We start from the raw sequence: 24,573 nt of genomic DNA, 5'->3' as shown, positions 1-24,573 counted from the left end.
GCTCCAATGTATATGTAGGCTTAATGTATATACACAGCACCCAGCAGAGGCCGGGAGGAGCCCGCTTTCTGCCCCGGCAGAGCGTGCCATCCAGGAACGTTTAGGAACTCCAGGCAACTTCTTGGAGCCCTGAAACGTTTTTTGTGGAATTTAACCTCTTTACTTTTATTCTTTTGTAGATGGGACCGAGGTACAAACCACCTGTTATTTAATATGCTTCCCGGAGGCCCCCCGGATTATAACACCGCTCTGGATGTGCCCCGGGACAGGTGAGAGTCAGGGAACAGTAATGCATCCACTAATTGGCCGGAGTCGGAGATAAAATGGATTAGGCAGATTGTTTTTGTGGGAAATAAGATAAAATACAACTAGAGTGGGGACATAGGGCATGGAGGGGAGGGTTTTAGTGCACTGATTTAGCGAGTAAACTTGTACACAGCTTCAACAGGAGGTGCCCAGGTAGGTTCCAACACCTTAGTCATATATAAGAAAAACCTGGCACTCAACTTATATGCAAGCGGTTTATTATTCGAGTAACAAAAACGTTTCGGTCACCAATTTGACCTTCATCAGTTACGTATTGTAGATGGTGGTGAGGAAAACGTGCCAGAATAGGCAAGTCGTGATAAGCTTCCTTGGTTTACAGGAAGAAGTAGTACGGATTAACGTTATAATAGCCGAATGTGTGGCGCTGCAGACGCGGTGTCCACAGTTTGTCTGGCCAGCGCCACACATTTGGCTATTATAACATTAATCCGTACTACTTCTTCCTATAAACCAAGGAAGCTCATCACGACTTGCCTATTCTGGCACGTTTTCCTCACCACCATCTACAATACGTAACTGATGAAGGTCAAATTGGTGACCGAAACGTTTTTGTTACTCGAATAATAAACCGCTTGCATATAAGTTGAGTGCCAGGTTTTTCTTATATTTAGTGCACTGATGGCGCATATGGGAGGGCATAGGGTACGAATGGAGACCGTCGGGGGGGCGTAGGGTACTAATGGAGCCCATGGGGGGGCGTAGGGTACGGATGGCGCCCATAGGGGGGGGTGGTCGTAGGGCACGCATAGCATCCGTAGAGGGGTGTCGTAAGGCGCGCATGGCATCCGTAGAGGGGATGTCGTAGGGCACGTATAGCATCCGTAGAGGGGGTGTCCTAGGGCGCGCGTGGCGTCCGTAGAGGGGGTGTCATAGGGCGCGCGTGGCGTCCGTAGAGGGGGTGTCGTAAGGAGCGCATGGCATCCGTAGAGGGGATGTCGTAGGGCGCGCGTGGTGTCTGTAGAGGAGGTGTCGTAAGGCGCGCATGGCGTCCGTAGAGGGGGTGTCGTAAGGCGCGCATGGCGTCCGTAGAGGGGGTGTCGTAGGGTGCGCATGGTGTCCGTAGAGGGGGTGTCGTAGGGTGCGCATGGCGTCCGTAGAGGGGGTGTCGTAGGGCGCGCATGGTGTCCGTAGAGGGAATGTCATAGGGCACAGATGGCGTCCGTAGAGGGGGAGGGGTTGTAGGGTATGGATGGCGCCAGTAGAGGGGGGGGTCATAGACTACAGATGGTGCCCCTAAAAGGGGGGAGGGGTCGTAGGGTACGGATGATGCCCACAGGGGTGGGAGGTCGTAGGGTACGGATGCACCTGGAGGGAGACAGAGGTGTCTTGCAGCGACATTCACGTTTTCAATAGGGAACAGGAGAATGTTCTTGTTACTTACTGTGTATGGAGTAGTCATCTTTCATTGCCTTCCTGTCTGTGATGATAATGAGACTACTGAGAAGCGGTCTCTACAGAACACGACATTTCAACCAATTATGAGCCTCAATGTAAAAACTGTAAGATTCCAAAATCTCACAATATAGATAATGATATGGAAAAAATATGAGAAATGCTTTTAACGTACACTTGACTTAACCAGTGTTTCATTGCGGGACGACTCTTTTCCTGTAGGTTTTTGCAAGTTTTTCTCACTGTCCTTTTACAATAGCAGATAAACTCCCGGAATGAGTGTTGTGTATATATGACAGGTCCGATGGCAGGTTGTGCCGGCTACATAGGAGATCTTATCACGTCCTGTCCTCCGCACACAGCCAGGATCCATCCATTAACCTGAGAGTCATTCTAACTATTGGAAACTTGTGGCATAAACGATGGGGGTTTGAGTGTTGTGACCCCCAAACATGAGAGAGATGCATATGGTCGTCAGTATGGTATCGGTTAGTGATGATGATCTCCATGGACCGACCCCAATATTCATTATGGGGCACCATTGCGTTATGTGCAGCCCTTCTCTAGTAAACCTGCTGGCCGACCACCTATGGGGTGACCCGATTTTCCCCGAACAGCGAGATATAAGGAGCTGACCGTCGATTCTGAGATCAATCTTTTATCTTCTTTGCAGAGCGGTGCTGGCTGGCGGAGGGTTCTCAACGTGGACGTACCGCCAGGGTTATGACGTCAGTATTCCAGTGTACAGTCCACTGTCCGAAGTGAACCTACCTGAGCGGGCACCCGGGTAAGTGGTAATTCCAGGCAGGTGATCCATCTGTGTATTTTATTTATGGTCTCAAGCTGCCATCAGTGATTGAACTAGTAGGCGTTAGGAGCACCTAGTCAGAACCAGCGGCGGTGGGCTTCACGTTGTGGCATCCAGCTGGAAAGGACATGTGGGAAAAGCAGTAAAGGAATGATTGGCTGAAAGAGGTCTCTTCGCAGAGGTCCTTTTCAGCAAAATGCCAGCCACAGTGTGTGACCCCCTCACCCCCAGCTCTGACAATTTCAGTTCTTGTCTATTATATAACCCCTTATGGCTCATTTTCTGCTGCAATTTTAGCCCCTCAATGACCAGGTGATATTTGTCCCTTACAAACAGCGTTTTTTAAAATTATTTTACGATTCACATTTCGGCAGTCATAATTTTTTTTTTTTTTTGCATTTTTCTCTGTCTCGGCCAAGCTACTATGCAGGCGAAATTGTGTTAGTTTTCTGCTCTGTTTAAGGGCCACACTATGTAATTTCTATATATCAGCTGACATGTGCCCTTAACAGCCGTGGGTGGAATCACGATCCACCCGCGGCTGTTAACAATGTTAAATGCTGCTGTCAATCTCAGACAGCGGAATTTAGCATGGCTGCGCAGGAAGCGCGTCACTAATCCCACCCATCAGCACCTATGTCACATGACCACAGGGCGCCAATGGGTTGACATGACAATCCGCGCTCTATGGTTGTCATTGCCGATCTGCTCATGTGGCCATTTGGCCGATGCTGTGTGTAGCATAAATGATCGGAAGATTGCAGACAATTGAAGCAGGTAAAAAGTAAAAAAAAAAAAAGTTTTTAAAAATATAAAAAAAGTGAAAAAAATATAAAAGTTCAATTCACCCCCGTTTCACACCATTCAAAATAAAAGAATAGGAAAAAAAAATACTCATTTGTTATCACCGCGTTCAGAATCGCCCGATCTATCAATATATAAAAATAATTCATCTTAAACGGCGTAACAAGAAAAAATATCAAAACGCCAGAATTACTTTTATTTTTTTGGTCGCCGCAATAACAGGTGATCAAAACATCATAAAATGGAGAATGCCAAGGTCATGAAGGGGTTGAATGCTCTGTTTCTCAGTACAATTACCTTCCGATGCGGTCTGTGCTCAGCGCATCACTACAGAAAGCAAACGGTGCAAAGTTTGTAATAATATCCAATTCTAAAAATACCTGCATATAAGAAAGCGGAAGGGAGACCACCCCTGTAATGATGATCCTCATGAATCCCCTCTTATTCCCTACAGCCCTCGCACTTTCTTCCTGGTCTCGTCCCAGACGGCTGTGCACCCCGAGTTCCGCGCCGATCTGGAGACGATTCGCGCTGAGAATGGAGAATCCGTCTTGATCCTCGACAAATGTAGCAATCTATCCGTCGATTCCCCGCCGCACAGCAAGCGATGCCACAAGAGCAGCATCTACGACTATCCGCAGGTCCTGCAGGTAATTACAGCCCTGTACAGGCAGAGGGCGCCATCGTGTAACAGTATCGTACAGTGCAGGAAGTTGTCGCAGTTGTTCCGTCCTGCGTGGAATATTCCGAGCGTCAGTTCTTCCGCTGCGGAATATCCATGCAGTATCTCTGAGGACATTTATGAGCCTCTTCCATAGTAATGGTGCTGTACAGTTTTACCCTCATTAAGCATCGCTTGTATCCTGACTGTATCGGACGATCCTGAATACTGGTGATGTTTTGCAGGAAGCCTCATTCTGCCTGGTGCTCCGCGGCGCCCGCCTGGGACAGGCCATTCTCAGTGACGTCTTGCAGGCCGGCTGTGTTCCAGTCCTTGTCGCCGATTCCTATGTATTGCCTTTTTCTGAGGTGTTGGATTGGAAGAGGTAATAATCCTTCTCTCAGAGATGCTGCTGTGCAGGAAATATCCACCTATATCTCATTGTCTGATCTGGTTTTATTTAATTTATGGTTTTTAGAGCCTCCGTGGTGATTCCAGAGGAGAAGATTCTGGAAATGTACAGTGTCCTGCAGAACCTGCCGCCACGACAAGTGGAAGAGATGCAGAGACAGGTGAGCCACGCACAGGGTTGCCAAATAAGTTTTGTTATTCATTGTTTAGTGCTTTTGGAAGAATGAGTGCTGATACAGCACTTGAGAGAGGGAGACAGTACTATCTGTACCTGCTTCATATACAGGGAGAAACAAGGAGGCAGTGCTATCTGTACCTGTATTAAATGTACAGGGAGAAACAAGGAGGCAGTGCTATCTGTACCTGTATCATATGTACAGGGAGAAACAAGGAGGCAGTGCCATCTGTACCTGTATCATATGTACAGGGAGAAACAAGGAGGCAGTGCCATCTGTACCTGTATCATATGTACAGGGAGAAACAAGGAGGCAGTGCCATCTGTACCTGTATCATATGTACAGGGAGAAACAAGGAGGCAGTGCCATCTGTACCTGTATCATATGTACAGGGAGAAACAAGGAGGCAGTGCCATCTGTACCTGTATCATATGTACAGGGAGAAACAAGGAGGCAGTGCCATCTGTACCTGTATCATATGTACAGGGAGAAACAAGGAGGCAGTGCCATCTGTACCTGTATCATATGTACAGGGAGAAACAAGGAGGCAGTACTATCTGTACCTGCATCATATACTAGTAGAAACTAGGAGGCAGCACTATCTGTACCTGCATCATATACAGAGAAACAAGGAGTCAGTGCTATCTGTACCTATATCATATACAGGGAGAAACAAGGAGGCAGTGCTATCTGTACCTGTATCATATACTAGTAGAAACAAGGAGGCAGTGCTATGTGTACCTGCATCATATACAGGGAGAAACAAGGAGTCAGTGCTATCTGTACCTGTATCATATACAGGGAGAAACAAGGAGTCAGTGCTATCTGTACCCATATCATATCCAGGGAGAAACAAGGAGTTAGTGCTATCTGTACCCATATCATATCCAGGGAGAAACAAGGAGTCAGTGCTATCTGTACCTGTATCATATACAGGGAGAAACAAGGAGGCAGTGCTATCTGTACCTGTATCATATACAGGGAGAAACAAGGAGTCAGTGCTATCTGTACCTGTACAATATACAGGGAGAAACAAGGAGGCAGTACTATGTTTACCTGTATCGTATACAGGGAGAAACAAGGAGTCAGTGCTATCTGTACCTGTATGATATACAGGGAGAAACAAGGAGTCAGTGCTATCTGTACCTGTATGATATACAGGGAGAAACAAGGTGGTGTGCTATCTTTACCTGCATCATATACTAGTAGAAACAAGGAGGCAGTACTATCTGTGCCTGTATCGTATACAGGGAGAAACAAGGAGGTGTGCTATCTTTACCTGCATCATATACTAGTAGAAACAAGGAGGCAGTACTATCTGTGCCTGTATCGTATACAGGGAGAAACAAGGAGGCAGTGCTATCTGTACCTGCGTCATTTTCAGGGGATATAGGGAGGCTGCTCTAAATGTATAGACGTGGATGAAGTATCGTCAGTGACGTCTGAACCCCCACATCACTCAGCTCGGGGATGATGGTCACCTGCTGCTCTGGGGTCCGTTGCTTCGCAGTGACCGCTGTTGTAACTGCACGATCTTATGTAAGATATTAATGTGATGACTGTAGTCCTGTTCTTGTTCCTGGAAAACTTCTGCGGATTCTGCTAAATAATCCACATGTAGCCAAAATAGAGAAGTGTTTGAAAGGTTTGGTACCGCTGCAGTTCACCTTTCCGCCTGTAGATGTCGCTCTAGGATTTCACGATTTACTCTGTCAGCAGTTACACGGCCCAGTGCCAACCCGTAATCAGCATTTCTGTACCGCTTTCATGCTGAAAACTGCAGAAATAGCACAAATGGCGGCATTAATTAATAGTACATGGCCCTTGGATGTTACTTGAGTCTATACGATCCAAGATTTCTGTGGATTACTGTCACATTTGTGAACGTCATCTTAATGCCTGACTGTCAACAGCTCCTATTTACTCCTTGATATATGCGTCTCTTTAGCAATCCATGCAAAAGTTTCTTCAGAAGTGCGCCCGTCTCACTTGTTGGCGCAGTCTGTGCAGTGGGACTGATGTTGCTCTGGTTGCTCTTGTGTCACTCAGGCTTTGGTACTGCAGATTAGCGGGTGGGGATCCGTCATGAGACGCACAGAGGATGCGCTATAACTTTTTTTTGTACAAGTGATTCATAGTGAAGATTTGAACCTTAATGTAAAAAAGGACTTAATCCATTCACTGCCAGTAAGCACAGATGTTGGAAGTTAAAAAACATAAATTTGAAAGTTGCTAAACTTTTCGTCAACTTTTTGGGACTATAGAATTTGCGGTCTACCCCTCCATGACTCAGCCACGATCCATGGAGCTTCATTATTATTATTTTTATTTTTTTTAGCAGGCTCAGTGACTCACATTTAGTACAGGACATGTCCTGTGTTACAAGCCCAGAACGAGTCAAGTCATGTTTCGCTGAATTGGACAAAGCATAGGTGCTCCTAAAATTACAGGTCCATGCCTGGTAAACAAATAAGGGCATGCAGCAGCAAGTTTGGGCCTCGGCAGCAAGTTTGGGCCTCGGCAGCAAGTTGTTGATGGAGAAAAGGATCAGGCAGTTTTGTAAAGATGCCCGATCCTTTTGTTTTGTTTGGTGGGGGGTGGAGATGAGCTGTTTTGAGGCTGCGACTTTCTTTTCTGTCCCCTCTGAAGACTCACTCCTATGTTTCAACCTCTATGGTAACCAAAGCTCAGCATAAACGCAGTAAAGCATTTCGATCCTATGCAACTCAAACTTAGAGGTTTGTCAGTACTTTTTATTGATGGCCTTTCCTTAGGATAGACCGTCAGTATCTGATCTTTGGGGGTGCATACCTGCCACCCAAGCCGGCAGCATCAGAGAACCTCCAGAGGGGCAGAGAGCACCCCCACCGATCAGGTAAGAATAGGCCATCAATAGTAAAGTAGTGGACAGCCCCTTTAAGTGTGAAACGCATGGGACCGATTGGCGTGGCTGCGTCTCCAGTGAACCTTCTATAGGGCACGCTGTAGGTTTTGTTAGCGTAGGGGATGAAATGTAGGAATTTTCTGCTGATGGGTCTTGATGTGCATTTTCACTGGAGGAGGCCGGACCCCCACGTCAGGTAGGACAGGAGTACGATTCTGACAAGTGAAATAGTATCTGAGGAGCGACGCAGCATGTGCGAGGCAGGGGCGCGGAGAGGTGGAAACAGATCTGTGATTTATCTGCACTGCGGCTTCTACAAGCTTTCATTCCGCCGGTGGATTTTGCTTGAGTAACCTCTGACCCCACCAGACTCTGAAGTGCGGTTACTGACAGCACAGATCTGCTTTCAACTCTCCCCCCGGCTGGCCTCATTGTGTTTTTTAGGGGGGATGTCTTCACACAGCGGGGGTCCCTGCAGCAGGAGAATCTCATTCTTTCCTCCCCACAGGGCGCCATGAATAGGGACCTTGGAAAAAAATATAGATATATTTTTTTTCCCTAGGAAATGTATAACCTGCGGCGTCCATAACAGGCTGAGATGGGTGGTGCAAGAGGTGCCCTTAACACTAGCAAATTACATGTTTAAAGGGGTTGTCCAGTCGTCTTCTTGGGACCCTTTGGAATAACTTCTGCCATTGGTCCCTGCCCTGGCGGACGTGGCCTAGTAATTAATTGAATCATGTAATACCGTGCTCCTCCTGTAGTGGCCACTGTAGAGCGCTGGGAGGACCAGACTTCGCCATCGATCAGCTGATCGTTATGGCGGCTTTGTTTTTCATGGAGGGTTCTGGGATGAGACGGCCCCCAAGTTGTCCTCTTCTAATTAAGTTCTATTAGACCGAGCTTTGTTCTAGGATGAGTAACTATAAGATTATAACTTTATAGTAAACTTTCCTCTGTGAGCTGGATATGTAAGCGGCTCGTTTTTCTTTGCAATCGCTGAATGGAAACCTGGCTAATATTCCCCTCTGACCTAAGCTGCCCATACACAACAGGGCAAAGTCAGCCAAACCCACCGGTGGGACTTGCCAATTATCTTGTGTGCATGGGATTTCGGATTGGGCATGCTGACTTGCAGTGACCCATCCTTTAGTGATATCTGGCAGTGGCTTACTCCACTTTCCCTATTGAAAACACATGCATGACCAGTTTAACTGAGCATGCATGTGTACAGAGGAGAATTGATCATTCTCCTGATCTCTTTTCAGGGTGTGTGGGCACCTCTAGTCCTGCTTGAACGTCTGCAGTTTCTTAGAGTGTATCTGTGTAGAGACAACTTATTAGGAGAAGACGAGGGAGAGTGGACTGGACGGGAGAGACTTTTCTGCTGCTCACAGCATTATCTCCTAACAGAAGGGTCGGTTACAGTGTTTTCAGTTTTCAGCCTCTAAAAGTAAGCAGGAATGTCCCTATGCACAGAGGGGACAGGAGCGGAGGGGGCGGGAAGGGACAGGAGAGTGGATTGGGGAGGGGAAGGAACGGGAGAGTGGATTGGGGAGGGGAAGGAACGGGAGAGTGGATTGGGGAGGGGAAGGGACGGGAGAGTGGATTGGGGAGGGGAAGGGACGGGAGAGGGGATTGGGGAGGGGAAGGGACGGGAGAGGGGATTGGGGAGGGGAAGGGACGGGAGAGGGGATTGGGGAGGGGAAGGGACGGGAGAGGGGATTGGGGAAGGGACGGGAGAGGGGATTGGGAAGGGACGGGGATGGGAGGGGAAGGGACGGGAGAGGGGATTGGGGAGGGGAAGGGATGGGGGAGGGGATTGAGAATGAACAGGAGAGACTTTTGTGCTGCTCACAGAGCGTTATCCTAACCTTGTGCCAGTCATTACACTAGCTACCCATCCACTCCAGAATCCAGTACAAACTTATTACCCTTATCCACAAAGCACTCCATGGCTCAGCTCCACCCTACATCTCCTCTCTGGTCTCAGTCTACCACCCTACTCGTGCCCTCCGCTCCGCTAATGACCTGAGGTTAACATCCTCAATAATCAGAACCTCCCACTCCCGTCTCCAAGACTTTTCACGTGCTGTGCCAATTCTTTGGAATGCACTACCTAGGTTAATACGATTAATCCCCAATCCCCACAGCTTTAAGCGTGCCCTAAAAACGCATTACTTCAGACTGGCCTACCGTCTCAACGCATTAACCTAACTATCCCTGTGTTGCCCATTCAACATTTTTACCATAATCAGGTTCCTCGCATCATGTTCTCATACACTTTATGCAGTTAATAGCCCTCTGTGTCTGTACTGCTACATACTTAGGCTGTTAACTAGTTCATGCAGCTTTACATGAACACCCGAGCCTTACACTATGGCTGGTCCGAACAACGAAAGCAATTGTTACCATCCACCTCTCGTGTCTCCCCTTTTTCCTCATAGATTGTAGCTTGTGAGCAGCAGGGCCCTCATTCCTCCTGGTATCTGTTCTGATCTGTGATTTATTGTTATGCTGTAATGTCTATTGTCTGTACAAATCCCCTCTATAATTGTAAAGCGCTGCGGAATATGTTGGCGCTATAGAAATATTATTATTATTATCCTAACAGAAGGATTTGTTACAATGTATCTGTAAACGAGTATTTGGTCTTTGAGTTTTCAGCCTCTGGAGGTAAGCAGCAATGTCCCTACACATTTGACAGCAGAGATCTTGAAAATAAGTTACGGAATTGCAGATCTTTCATTTTGAAACAATTGCTCGTTATTTACATAAGACTCCATTTTTCAAGGGAAATTTTGGACTGTGTAGGGTTTTTCCTTAGGACTTGTCCCCATGTCTGATAGACTTGAATGCAGGGAGCTGGGTAGGCAAATTTCCATTCTTGCCGCTATGTAGAAAATCCCATGAAGGTTCCATCCTGGGCAACACAAACAGAACAGGACCTCAGAAGTGGCGATGTCCCCACTTGGCACAACACTGACTAGCATGGAGCAGACGAGTCGCCGCTGGTCCCCAACGATGGAGCTGCAGGAACCGTCAGGACATGACGTGCTGCTGATTACCGCAGAGTCGCCACAGTCGTTAGCAAGACTTTCACCAGGGGATTGGGTTTAATAAGTAGGAACGAAACCTCTGCCTGCCTTCAGATCTTTCCTCCAGTATTTATTAGATGCCTGCACAACTCCTTGACCCGCGCTCCTTTGAGCCCTAAGAGAAAGGGGGTGAATGATGGCGGGGAACCCTGCGAAAAGAATTAAGAAGGAAAACAGGGCTTAGGTAACAGAAGAAAAGCGTGCCCTGCGCCGGTCCTGGGGACCTCGCTCTCCTCTCAGCAGAAGAGTTAATCACAGCCATTGTGAAAAAAAAAAAAAGTGCAGACGTCATAAATAATCCATGTGAGTTATGGCCGGGTCGTATGTAGAACGTCAGCTATGATTTGCCACTGAATATTTAAAGTGTGCAGCCCTTAATTTAAAACCCAAACCTTGTAAGCTTGGAACGGGCCGAATCAAATTAGGAGCTGCCTAACGAGGCAGGTCCTGGAAGTGATGGATGACTGCTGGCCCTGCGCCCAAAACCGCACCACTTTTAAAGGGGTAGAAAGCTGGAAAACTGTTAGTTTTATAAAAATGGGCTCTGACAAGTGGCTGCGCTGATAGATGATGGGGCCGGGGCTTTTATACACCACAAGGTTGGGGGGGTAACTCCCAGGATTTACACATCCGCCGTGTGTGCACCAGTCTGTCTGTCATCATGAGGACATAAGGAGTATAGTGTATACAGCACTATAGATCAAATAGAGCTCTATTAATCCGGCATCTGATAATCCAGAGGGTGGATGGTGACCTGATAGAGCCAATATCTAGATTCCTCCAATTACAGAAATTATCATTCTTTTTCTTCTTACCTGTTGGATTGTGCAGGGTTATCTTAGTGTAATACTTGTGCTGTGCTCAATCACATGTCTCCTTCCCCTACTTTTTTTTTTTCGTCTTACAAGCTCAGAGAAATGCAGCTGCATCCCCCTTCTCTCTCTTAATATTTACTGGACAAGCAGGCTTTCCCAAGTGTGATGCCATTGATGTGATCTCATATGTCTCCTCCCCATGGTCTCCTCCCCATGGTCTCCTCCCCATGGTCTCCTCCCCATGGTCTCCTCCCCATGGTCTCCTCCCCATGGTCTCCTCTTCAAGGTCTCCTCTCCAAGGTCTCCTCCCCTTGGTCTCCTCCCCATGGTCTCCTCCCCATGGTCTCCTCCCCATGGTCTCCTCCCCTTGGTCTCCTCCCTTACAGCATGCAGTTTCACAATCACAGAGAGAAGCTGCATCTCCCTTCTCCCTTTCTTCATATTTACCAGCAGGGGAGGCTTCCCCAAGTGTGATGCCATTGCTATGCTCTCACATGTCTCCTGTTGTGAACTCTGTTTTCAGGCTCCCTCTTGTGGTCACTGGTGGTATGGTGTGACTTTTGCTTTGGGCTCCCCCTGGTGGCTTTGTTTGTTATCCTGCTGGTCTCTGGCGATCAGCTGGTTCGTTATCCTCTGGGAGGTTCCTATTTAGCTCTGTTTTACTTCCACTTGTTGCCGGCTGTCGATGTAATCAGTGCTACTCAGATTCCTTCTGACTACCTTGCTCCCAGTCCATCCAGGACAAGCTAAGTTTTGTTTGCTGATTTTTTGATCAGCAGTGTTTATCATGTTGTCTTGTCCAGCTTGCTAAAATGTGATTCCCTCGCTTGCTGGATGCTCTAGTGGACTGAGTTTCTCCCCACACACCATTAGTTGGTGCGTGGGTTCTTGAAATCTCAGGATGGATATTTTGCAAGGGTTTTTTATTGATCGCATAGACCCTTGCTCTATTTTCTGCTTTGTAGTACTAGTGGGCCTCTTTTGCTGAATCTGATTTCATCCCTACGTATGTGCCTTTTTCTTACTTCACCGTTAATATTTGTTGGGGGCTTCTATATCTTTGGGGATTATTTCTCTGGAGGCAAGCGAGGTCTCTCTTTCTCTTTAGGGGTAGCTAGTTCCTCAGGCTGGCTCGAGACGTCTAGGAAATTTTTAGGCACGTTCACCGGCTACCTCTAGTTGTGTTGCATAGGTTCAGATTTGCGATCAGTCCAGTTACCATCTCCCTAGAGCTTGTCCTTAGTTTATTCACTTGCTGGTCTATTCGTGATCCTCAGCCACTAAGGATCATAACAGTCTCCTCCCCATGTTCTCCTCCTGCCACCTTACACTCTCACAAGCGCAAAGGGGAAAAACTGCAGCTGCATCCCCCTCCTCCCTCTCTTAAAATTTACCGGATTACAGGCTTTCCCAAGTGTGATGCCAATGCTATGCTTTCCGATGTTCTCCTCCTGCAACCTCACAGTATTGCAGTCTTGCAAGCACAGAGAAACTGCAGCTGCATTTCCCTCTTCCTCCCCCTTTCTTTACTATATATTTTAGTTTTATTAAGGCTGGATGATTGCTGAAGATATCTCTAAATATTACATATCTGTAGGGAGAGTGGATCTGCAGGCTGCTGAAAGCTTCAAAAGATTACAATTTTCCCTAAAAGAAAAAAATGGCTTTCTACTAAAAGCAACACTTGCATCCAGTCTGTCTGTTGCAGTACCAAAATCTACCTTTGAGAAGTGTGGCGCTGTTTCTGGGAAAAAAACACTTTTAAGCAGACTCAGACTTTTTTTTTTTTATTGGTGTTTTCTTTGCTGCTCTGCATGTGACGGCCTTTTCCACTAGAGTGCAGGCGGGTGGGTGCACATGGTAAAACCTGGCCAGCTTGTAGCATCACTTCTTTGATCCCTAGGAATATATGAGGGTATCTATATCCTGCCCAGTGGTACCATATACCCCGCAGACTTGTAAATACTGGCTATTGTGAAACTTGTAAGGCGGGAGCCGGCACCAGCTTGTTGGGAGCGGGAGGGCTGGGCCCTGGATGGGTTGTTAATCTTTATGATGTATCCCAGCATGTCTTGTCCTTTCCTGTCTATTTAGGCCGATGTTTCTCTTGGGGGTGAATTATGCTGCAACTCAATGTTGGACGGTTTACGAGATTATCCCGTGCTTTACCCAGCGATCCGACCCGATGAGCTTGACGGCCTCTTCCTTATTGTATCAGTTTTAGGAAGTTTATAATATTGGGGGCCATTGTGCGACTGATTTATAACTATTGTGCTTTGTGATTGCTAAGTAGTGGAGACCCCATAGATCACAGTCCGGCACTGATCATTGGTGAAACTTTCTATATGGCAACCTTTTAATATCAGAAATCAGAAAAAAAGAAAGTTTTATTACTTTTTGACCCTTAAAAAGTGAACTTAAGACTAGGTTCACACTGGGCGTTTTTTTAATGCAAATATTCAGCTGCGTTTTACAGTTCCAGCAAAGCCTATGAGATTTCTGAAGTCTCATGCAGACACCATGGTTTTTTCTTTTGTCATCAGAATTTTGTGCTTTGCGTGTTTTTTTTTTGCACAGTCAATACTGTCAGCGCTTTTTCACCCATTGAATTGAATGGGTAGTGAAAAAAAATGCACCAAAAACGGTAACAGGTTTTGCTTCGTTTTTTTTGTGCCAAAATCTGATTCTATAAGAATTGTTTTTTTCAACACTAAACTTTATCAGCATACAAAAAGCAGAGCGAGAAAAACCAAGGAAAATATTTTTTTTCTGCAGCTTCTTTCCTGCCAAGGTATCAGGTTTTGCTGCAGAAAAAAAACGCCAGTGTGAACTTACCATTAACTTTTATTTATTTATTTTTTTATATGTCATGCAGTAATGCAGAGTATGTGATAATGAGGCACCAAGCGGCTTCAATTACCCCAGTATTGAACCATCTTACCCTTTTTTCTGAAAAGAGAGAGAAACTTTTTATCGCTTTTGTAGCGCTTAGTTTTGCAAGTGAAACATGGACCCGACCCTCCACCCTTCTTACTGTCTCTCCCCTTCACATGCAATTTCCACGGGGCCACTGGTAAACCCTGGAGGCTGTAAATTAAAACCACTTTATTTGATAGTCAGCCCGTCAGGGGCCCCCCTCTCTCCTTGAAACTTTGTAACTCAAGAGGCTTACAGCATGAGGTCAGCATCCCTGAAGGTAGAAAGCTTGGCAAACCGGGATTTCACCGGCGGAATTCTGGGATAGGACCGATTAATTTTTTTTTTTTTTTAACTTTTGGAACTCTGGTTACAATGTAACGTTCAAACACTCTGATCCTAAAGAAAAACACGATTTGGTTTCTCTCCTGCGGTTGCAGCGGTTAGATAGGAACGACTTCAGCGCATGATGTCATGTACAGTCTCCGAGTGTGTCAGTCTCCCTGGCCCCGCGACCTCCACTGACACATCCACGACGTGATGATCGCCCGGTGCGCAACCATCTAACCGATAGGAAAATAAACACAGGACGTATACATTTCATCCCTGCTCTAGGAGCTCATCATAGTTTAATGTCACTGCCCCAGATTTAAAGCAGAATAACATCTTATAGGAGGTACAAGAATATAACTACTATAATACTGTCCCTATGTACAAGAATATAACTACTATAATTCTGCCCTCTATGTACAAGAATATAACTACTATAATACTGCCCTATATGTACAAGAATATAACTACTATAATACTGCTCCTATGTACAAGAATATAACTACTATAATACTGCCCCTATGTACAAGAATATAACTACTATAATACTGCTCCTATGTACAAGAATATAACTACTATAATACTGACCTCTATGTACAAGAATATAACTACTATAATACTGCTCCTATGTACAATAATATAACTACTATAATACTGCTCCTATGTACAAGAATACAACTACTATAATACTGCTCCTATGTACAAGAATATAACTACTATAATACTGCTCCTATGTACAAGAATATAACTACTATAATACTGCTCCTATGTACAAGAATACAACTACTATAATACTGCTCCTATGTACAAGAATATAACTACTATAATACTGCCCCTATGTACAAGAATATAACTACTATAATACTGCTCCTATGTACAAGAATATAACTACTATAATACTGACCTCTATGTACAAGAATATAACTACTATAATACTGCCCTCTATGTACAAGAATATAATTACTATAATACTGCTCCTATGTACAAGAATATAACTGCTATAATACTGCTCCTATGTACAAGAATATAACTACTATAATACTGCCCCTATGTATAAGAATATAACTACTATAATACTGCCCCTATGTACAAGAATATAACTACTATAATACTGCCCCTATGTACAAGAATACAACTACTATAATACTGCTCCTATGTAGAAGAATATAACTACTATAATACTGCCCCTATATACAAGAATATAACTACTATAATACTGCCCTCTATGTACAAGAATATAACTACTATAATACTGCCCTCTATGTACAAGAATATAACTACTATAATACTGCCCTCTATGTACAAGAATATAACTACTATAATACTGCCCTCTATGTACAAGAATATAACTACTATAATACTGCTCCTATGTACAAGAATATAACTACTATAATACTGCCTCCTATGTACAAGAACATAACTACTACAACACTGCCTCCTATAAAATGACTTTCTTTTCCTTGTTATTTCCAGGCTCGTTGGTTCTGGGAATCCTATTTTAAATCTATGAAATCTATTGCTTTGACGACGCTACAGATCATCAATGACAGGATCTACCCATACGCAGCGCGGTCTTATGAGGAGTGGAATGATCCTCCATCTGTGGTAAGATTCCTTCCTGACTCTGATATTATCCATGTATAGATTTTTTGGTGCATTTTCATTGTTTCAAGTCTCCATCTGTTCTCATTATTAACAATGTGTGAAATAAGCGAATATCACAAAGTGCGATAATTTTGTGTTCTCCATACAATGTTTATACTATTTTCAGCATTACAGAGGCTGTCCTCTACTTTTCTATGGACAGCCTCTCTTTACAATCGGTTATCAATATCAGATAGTTGGGGGTGCGACATCCGGCAGGTGCTGGCGGCGGCTGTCTATTATCATTTGCGGAGGGCTGCAGCGAGTACTGAAGATTTGCCTTTATTCATTCAAATAGTGGCCACTGTCAGCATAAAACTAATGGAAATCCCTACAAGCCTGAGGGCTACATATATCTTTTACACTTTACTTATATTGCAGAAAAATAACACTATAGTCTTCAATCAGTTGCGCAGTCCCTCCTAAGGCCAGCCTAGATAGGTGAATGACGCTCCACTTTTTTTCCAGTTTACTTGTACATATTACATTACATTACTGATCCTGAGTTACATCCTGTATTATACCCGAGAGCTGCACTCACTATTCTGCTGGTGGAGTCACTGTGTACATACATTACATTACTGATCCTGAGTTACATCTTGTATTATACTCCAAAGCTGCACTCACTATTCTGCTGGTGCAGTCACTGTGTACATACATTACTGATCTTGAGTTATATCCTGTGTTATACCCCAGAGCTGCACTCACTATTCTGCTGGTGCAGTCACTGTGTACATACATTACATTACTGATCCTGAGTTACGTCCTGTATTATACTCCAGAGCTGCACTCACTATTCTGCTGGTGCAGTCAGCCGTGTACTGTGTACATACATTACATTACTGATCCCGAGTTACATCCTGTATTATACTCCAGAGCTGCACTCACTATTCTGCTGGTGCAGTCACTGTGTACATACATTACATTACTGATCCTGAGTTACATCCTGTATTATACTCCAGAGCTGCACTCACTATTCTGCTGGTGCAGTCACTGTGTACATAAATTACATTACTGATCCTGAGTTACATCCTGTATTATACTCCAGAGCTGCACTCACTATTCTGCTGGTGCAGTCAGCCGTGTACTGTGTACATACATTACATTACTGATCCCGAGTTACATCCTGTATTATACTCCAGAGCTGCACTCACTATTCTGCTGGTGCAGTCACTGTGTACATACATTACATTACTGATCCTGAGTTACGTCCTGTATTATACTCCAGAGCTGCACTCACTATTCTGCTGGTGCAGTCACTGTGTACATACATTACATTACTGATCCTGAGTTACATCCTGTATTATACTCCAGAGCTGCACTCACTATTCTGCTGGTGCAGTGACTGTGTACATACATTACATTACTGATCCTGAGTTACATCCTGTATTATACCCCAGAGCTGCACTCACTATTCTGCTGGTGCAGTCACTGTGTACATACATTACATTACTGATCCTGAGTTACATCCTGTATTATACTCCAGAGCTGCACTCACTATTCTGCTGGTGCAGTCACTGTGTACATAAATTACATTACTGATCCTGAGTTACATCCTGTATTATACTCCAGAGCTGCACTCACTATTCTGCTGGTGCAGTCACTGTGTACATACATTACATTACTGATCCTGAGTTACACCCTATATTATACTCCAGAGCTGCACTCACTATTCTGCTGGTGCAGTCACTGTGTACATACATTACATTACTGATCCTGAGTTACATCCTGTATTATACTCCAGAGCTGCACTCACTATTCTGCTGGTGCAGTCACTGTGTACATACATTACATTACTGATCCTGAGTTACATCCTGTATTATACTCCAGAGCTGCACTCACTATTCTGCTGGTGCAGTCACTGTGTACATACATTACATTACTGATCCCGAGTTACATCCTGTATTATACTCCAGAGCTGCACTCACTATTCTGCTGGTGCAGTCACTGTGTACATACATTACATTACTGATCCTGAGTTACATCCTGTATTATAATCCAGAGCTGTACTCACTATTCTGCTGGTGCAGTCACTGTGTACATACATTACATTACTGATCCTGAGTTACATCCTGTATTATACTCCAGAGCTGTATTCACTATTGAGCAGAGCTTGGGACAGCTAGTAGTATTGTGAGTTCAGCTCTGAATTATAATACAGGCGGTAATTTTAGAGTAATATAACCTGTAGAGTGTTGTTTTGGGTAGATAGATGTAAAAATGATTTCCCATTGTGTTGGTAGCATTTGGGTAAGCTGTAGAGGAGATGAGCGACCAATATACTTTCCCCTTATGTCTCCAATTAATGGAGCCCCGGCGGTCTGCTCCCTGAGCTCTGCGCCGTGCAGCTTTGTGCAGTGGTTTCTTTCTCGTGCTTTTCCTGCCTCTGCTTGTCCTGTAGAGCATTGAGGGCCGCTCTTTCTCCACCTCCTCAGGATTTTCCAGGTAATCTTATGCTGAGATGTGAAGGATCCGTCAGATAAGTTTCCCCTATGAATATTCACCTTTTCCTGGGAGACGGCGTCAGTGGAGATCCCCCGGAGACTTTGGCTCAGGTTCTGACTCACATTTTGCAGAGGAATTATTCTGGCTCAGATCCGCACAGAGGAGCGCAGCTAATGTTCCTGCTTATAATTTGCTACCTAAGGGAAGGTTCCTTAATGGTGACCAGTGGCCTCCTGCGTCTCCCAGTAGCCATGACCAACCTTAGGCAGCGTTCACACGTTACAGGAAAGTCTGTGTGATTGGTCACAAATCCACAGGCAGAATCTGTATGTGTTACTTATAGATTTCACACCTCTGCCAGCGTTTCATCATCTGCGAGAATAAAGTATTGGTCATGTTGAAATCCAGCATGTGCCATCTTTCCGTCTTTGCCTTCTGCAGTCCCACACATGAGATATTTGATCAGTTCCTCCTAAATCATCGATTAGTCCAATGTATATGGCCACCTTTAGATCTGATTCAGACGGGCATATTTCATGGTCTGTACACAGACTACATTGCCAGGGCTGACCCCAGGTCTGCCGTCACCGGGACTGACCCCAGCAGATGTGCATCTTTGGCCCCCTGAGATGTCTGTAGGCCGGTGTAACCATGGATTGTCCCAATGTAAGGACGCGCTATGACACAACCGATAATGACCTTTTCTGATCCCATTATGTGGCGTCATTTTCCCACTCGTCCTGCCACCGCCTCCTCTGGATCATGAGCTGGCTCCCTCCACACCGGGAATGGGCGGTTGCATTAATCACCTGATTCCTATTATCTGACACACAAAGGAACTTCTCTCCGCACTGCTGTGTCAGAGGAGTTCTGTTCTGACGGTCACATTGGTGGGAAGCCGCCCTGCGCGGTTACTGTATCGGCCATGTGATGGATGCGTTACATCACATGATGATAACCTACAGATGTCTGCCATCCTTACTGTAAAATGGCAGCACCAGCACAGCTTACATTGTATATTTACATGTCGTGTAACGTGTATGTTCACACTGTATGGATTCTCCATAGACAAATCCATTGTCAATTTGATAATGTACAGCAAAAATGCTTCTAAACTCTGCAACATGTCCATTGTCCTGCATAGACTTGTATCCACAGTAATGTAGAACAAGGTTAATATATACCGGAATCTAACTGCTACAATACTGCCCCCTATGTACAAGAATATAACTACTATAATACTGCCCCCTATGTACAAGAATATAACTACTATAATACTGCCCCCATGTACAAGAATATAACTACTATAATACTGCCCGTATGTGCAAGAATATAACTATTATAATTCTGTCCATATGTACAAGAATATAACTACTATAATTCTGTCCATATGTACAAGAATATAACTACTATAATACTGCCCCTATGTACTATAATATAACTACTATAATACTGCCCGTATGTGCAAGAATATAACTATTATAATTCTGTCCATATGTACAAGAATATAACTACTATAATACTGCCCCTATGTACAAGAATATAACTACTATAATACTGCCCCTATATACAAGAATATAACTACTATAATACTGCTCCTATGTACAGGAATATAACTACTATAATACTGCTCCTATGTACAAGAATATAACTACTATAATTCTGTCCATATGTACAAGAATATAACTACTATAATACTGCCCATATGTACAGGAATATAACTACTATAATACTGCTCCTATGTACAAGAATATAACTACTATAATAATGCCCCCATGTACAAGAATAGAACTTCTATAATACTGCTCCCTATGTACAAGAATATAACTACTATAATACTGTCCCTATATACAAGAATATACCGTAACTACTATAATACTGCCCCCTATGTACAAGAATATAACTACTATAATACTGCCCCTATGTACAAGAATATAACTACTATAATACTGCCCCTATGTACAAGAATATAACTACTATAATACTGCCCCTATGTACAAGAATATAACTACTACCGTATAATACTGCTCCCTATGTACAAGAATATAACTGCTATAATACTGCTCCCTATGTACAAGAATATAACTGCTATAATACTGCTCCTATGTACAAGAATATAACTACTATAATACTGCTCCTATGTACAAGAATATAACAACTATAATACTGCTCCTATGTACAAGAATATATCTACTATAATACTGCCCCTATGTAGAAGAATATAACTACTATAATACTGCTCCTATGTACAAGAATATAACTACTATAATACTGCCCCCTATGTACAAGAATATAACTACTATAATACTGCTCCTATGTACAAGAATATAACTACTATAATACTGCCCCTATGTACAGGAATATAACTACTATAATACTGCTCCTATGTACTATAATATAACTACTATAATACTGCTCCTATGTACAAGAATATAACTACTATAATACTGCTCCTATGTACAAGAATATAACTACTATAATACTACCCCTATGTACAAGAATATAACTACTATAATACTGCCTCTATGTACAAGAATATAACTACTATAATACTGCTCCTATGTACAAGAATATAACTGCTATAATACTGCCCCCTATGTACAAGAATATAACTACTATAATACTGCCCCTATATACAAGAATATAACTACTATAATACTGCCCCTATGTACAAGAATATAACTACTATAATACTGCCCCTATGTACAAGAATATAACTACTATAATACTGCTCCTATGTACAAGAATATAACTGCTATAATACTGCCCCCTATGTACAAGAATATAACTACTATAATACTGCCCCTATGTACAAGAATATAACTACTATAATACTGCTCCTATGTACAAGAATATAACTACTATAATACATCCCCTATGGACAGCAATATAAGTACTATAATAAGGCTCCGGACCTTAGGCGTTCCAGCAGTTTGCCCACGCAGGGTTAATGTCGCGCCGCTCATGCCCTTTAACCAGCCCAGGATGAGAATCACACTGACATTCTTTCTCAGAGTATGCTGTGGAAATACATTGTGCATAATTGGGGGGAAAAAATAGAATAAATCAAGACTTTCCTTTTTTCTAAGGTCTGGTAATTCATAATTGAAACCACATTGGTGGTTGAGGGTTTGGTATTTAAGAAGAAGAGGAAAAAAAAACTTGAAAATACCAAGAGAATCTAAACTGAGCTGTGTGCTCCATCCGTCATGACAGTGTAGTCACAGGGCAGCGACGGGGAAAGGGGCAGCGTGGCGCTTTTATCCGCAGACTGCAGCTTTGGATGGTGGACATCTACGTCCTGTACTGGACTATTACTCCTATCATTGTTATGTCATGTGACCCAAGGCGTCCATGACTATTCCTCATCATTTCACCAGGAGCTAATTTTTGTTGCTTTTTAAGTACCCCATCATTTTTCTTTTCATGCCCTATTCATGCATAAATCAGTGTTCCCCCTCGCAGACACCTTTGATAATATAAGCTCCCCTGCAGCGATCAGCTGACTGCTGTGCATCCAACCAGCGGAATGGTGGGGTATAACTTTCTCCAACAGCGGCCACTACTGGGAAATTGTAGTACTGCAAGCAGCCATCTAATCTGTACACAGCGAGAAAGTGACACAGGCTCAGGTCACACGTTGCATTTTTGGCATTCCGGATTAGTACAGTTTAATTAAATTAGTGATGTGTGTAAAGTAAACAGTGGCTGACCAAGGTGTGAAATTGAACAGGATCTGATCAATTTTAGGGCCGACAAAGTGTGAAAGTAAACAGTGTCCTGCAAACACAGTGCTCCTCCAATGTCTTAGGTAAACTATTCCCGATCTTAAAAGAGCAAGTTTTTCCTGCAGAAGCAAAAACGCAACGTGTGAACAAGCCTGTTGGAAGGATGGCACCTCTGTACGTGCTCTTCTAATGAAAGGGCTGGTAGTTAGTTTGCAAACTGTCTCTTCCTATTTTAAGAGCCATAATCCAGGACCCCTGTTGAGCCGGTCGGCCATGATTGTTCCTTGGCGCTTTGGAGGCTTCAGTTGCATCATTATATCAATGGTGATTTTTTTCCGTTGAGGTCATACTTTTAGCTGCCACTGATCACCAGTCTTTCCCCCATCGCGGCGGCGCCTGTTTCTTTTCATCACTTTCGACATTTGTCAGCTACCGCCAATAGGAGGTGCTCGGATATGCCATCACTTTATGATTAGCGCGGTCTGACGTCTGGGAATGTTTTGCATCTGTAGATCACTGCGTTCACTGTGCAGGGATCCTCTTTGCCCCCCTGTTCATCTTTTTGGGGCTGTCCTATAGTTCAGTAGCTCTAAATAATGTATTTAGATCTAAAAATAAATCATTTATGCATTGGCTTTCACTAAAAATGTGCCTTATTTACTGTCTTGTGCTGGCTGCAGAATGAGTTAACGGAGAAACCTTCAGTGAGCGTTTTTGAAACTCTTTTCTGACTTTTTCTCCACTGATTTATCAAAGTTGAATCTGTAAGTGCCAGTAAAAGGCAAATGATGCAAATTGTCTAAGGGGTTGCTGACATTCAAGAAAGTGGGCTCCAAACTATAACATACCTGAAATAATAAAGTTAGCAAGTAGTCGCCCTCCATGGGTCCTGGTATTTTGGCTGTGCAATGACTTCGCATCAGCAGTGCTCGGCACCGCTGTAGCCAATCGCTGAGTTCCGTGCCGCTAAGCCCGGTGACTGGCTGGAACGATGGCACGCCCTGTTTGATGGACAGCCAAAACACGAAGACCAGAGCTGCGGTATGGATCTGGCGCTAGACCCGTCGCGGGTGCCAGAGAACTGCTTTACCTGTTCTTTACTTGCATTTTTAGTGCGAAACAATTTTAACAATGTAGCTGGGGTTTGTAGACTTCTGCAACAATTTTTTTATTGCTACATTACATAAAATAAAGCAATTAATTATTAAGAAGAAATAATTCTATGTTTGGTGTATGCAGCTCCCCTGCAGAGCGATGTTATAAACTGATCTGATCCTGTTACTCCACCTCTTAACCGCAGACATTAACCTGTGACTGCAGGATGGGACCGTACAGAATTGTATTTATTTATTTATTTATTTATTTGTTTTGTAACCATGGAGATGCATAGATCCGCATAGGAGCTTCATACATAAAATTATTGGAGATTGTTTCTTTTATGAAGACTTTATGCAACGTTGTTTCCTTGCATCGATCTATCATTTTGATACATCCGTTATTTTCACCTCCGCTAGTATCCAGCAGCGGTCAGATCTGTGCAGCGGCGGCGGGGAGGGGTCTATGATTGGAGTAGTAGTCGTTATTTCACACCCTGTCATGGTATGGGGGGCTGCCTCTGCCTATTTCCTCCTGGCACTCCGCAGCCCTCGGTGAATCATTTGCCATTGCCAGATTTCTCCTTTTGAAGTCCAGGAGGTCAAAAGGTCTCAGACAGCAGACGCACGGGCCGGGGGTCCGGCACTTGAGAATGAGCCTTAAAGACCCATTTGAAAGTGGTTTTCCTTCCAGGGGCCACTTGTTAACGGGAAGATTTTAATGCATCTGTCAGCGTGGGACCACAACCTTAGGTATAGGCAGTTCATGATACCCCTTTCCTTACACAGGCCCTGGTGCTTGCGGCGTCCTTCGCTGTCCTCCGGGGGGCAGCAGGTGGAGGAGGACAGCTGCGGGGTTCCTGTGGATCTTATCTGTGGCGTTGGGGCAGCACCTGCTAATTCCCGGGATCTGGCTCATCTTACGGGGACACAAGTGCCGTTTTCATCTGGGGGGATAATATGTGTTCAGAGCTCTCTGACACCTCCGGGGATCACGGTTCCAAATTATTCGGTAGCAGGTATGCAAATTAACAGCTCCA

General features: G+C 44.2%; 1 protein-coding gene across 3 annotated transcripts in view; it reads left to right on the top strand.

Annotated features, from left to right (window-relative positions):
- Positions 1-24,573, top strand: part of EXT2 (exostosin glycosyltransferase 2) — a 52,504-nt gene that overhangs the window by 4,433 nt on the left and 23,498 nt on the right. For all 3 annotated transcript variants that reach the window (XM_077287076.1, XM_077287077.1, XM_077287078.1), the window contains exons 3-8: positions 180-269; positions 2,393-2,506; positions 3,786-3,981; positions 4,238-4,377; positions 4,471-4,564; positions 16,096-16,227. In XM_077287076.1, coding sequence (XP_077143191.1) covers positions 180-269; positions 2,393-2,506; positions 3,786-3,981; positions 4,238-4,377; positions 4,471-4,564; positions 16,096-16,227 — 766 coding nt within the window. The remainder of the gene's footprint in view (positions 1-179; positions 270-2,392; positions 2,507-3,785; positions 3,982-4,237; positions 4,378-4,470; positions 4,565-16,095; positions 16,228-24,573) is intronic.

Source organism: Ranitomeya variabilis, chromosome 2 (assembly GCF_051348905.1).
Source record: "Ranitomeya variabilis isolate aRanVar5 chromosome 2, aRanVar5.hap1, whole genome shotgun sequence".
Lineage (NCBI taxonomy): Eukaryota > Metazoa > Chordata > Amphibia > Anura > Dendrobatidae > Ranitomeya > Ranitomeya variabilis.
This window is presented reverse-complemented; position numbering and strand designations above follow the sequence as displayed.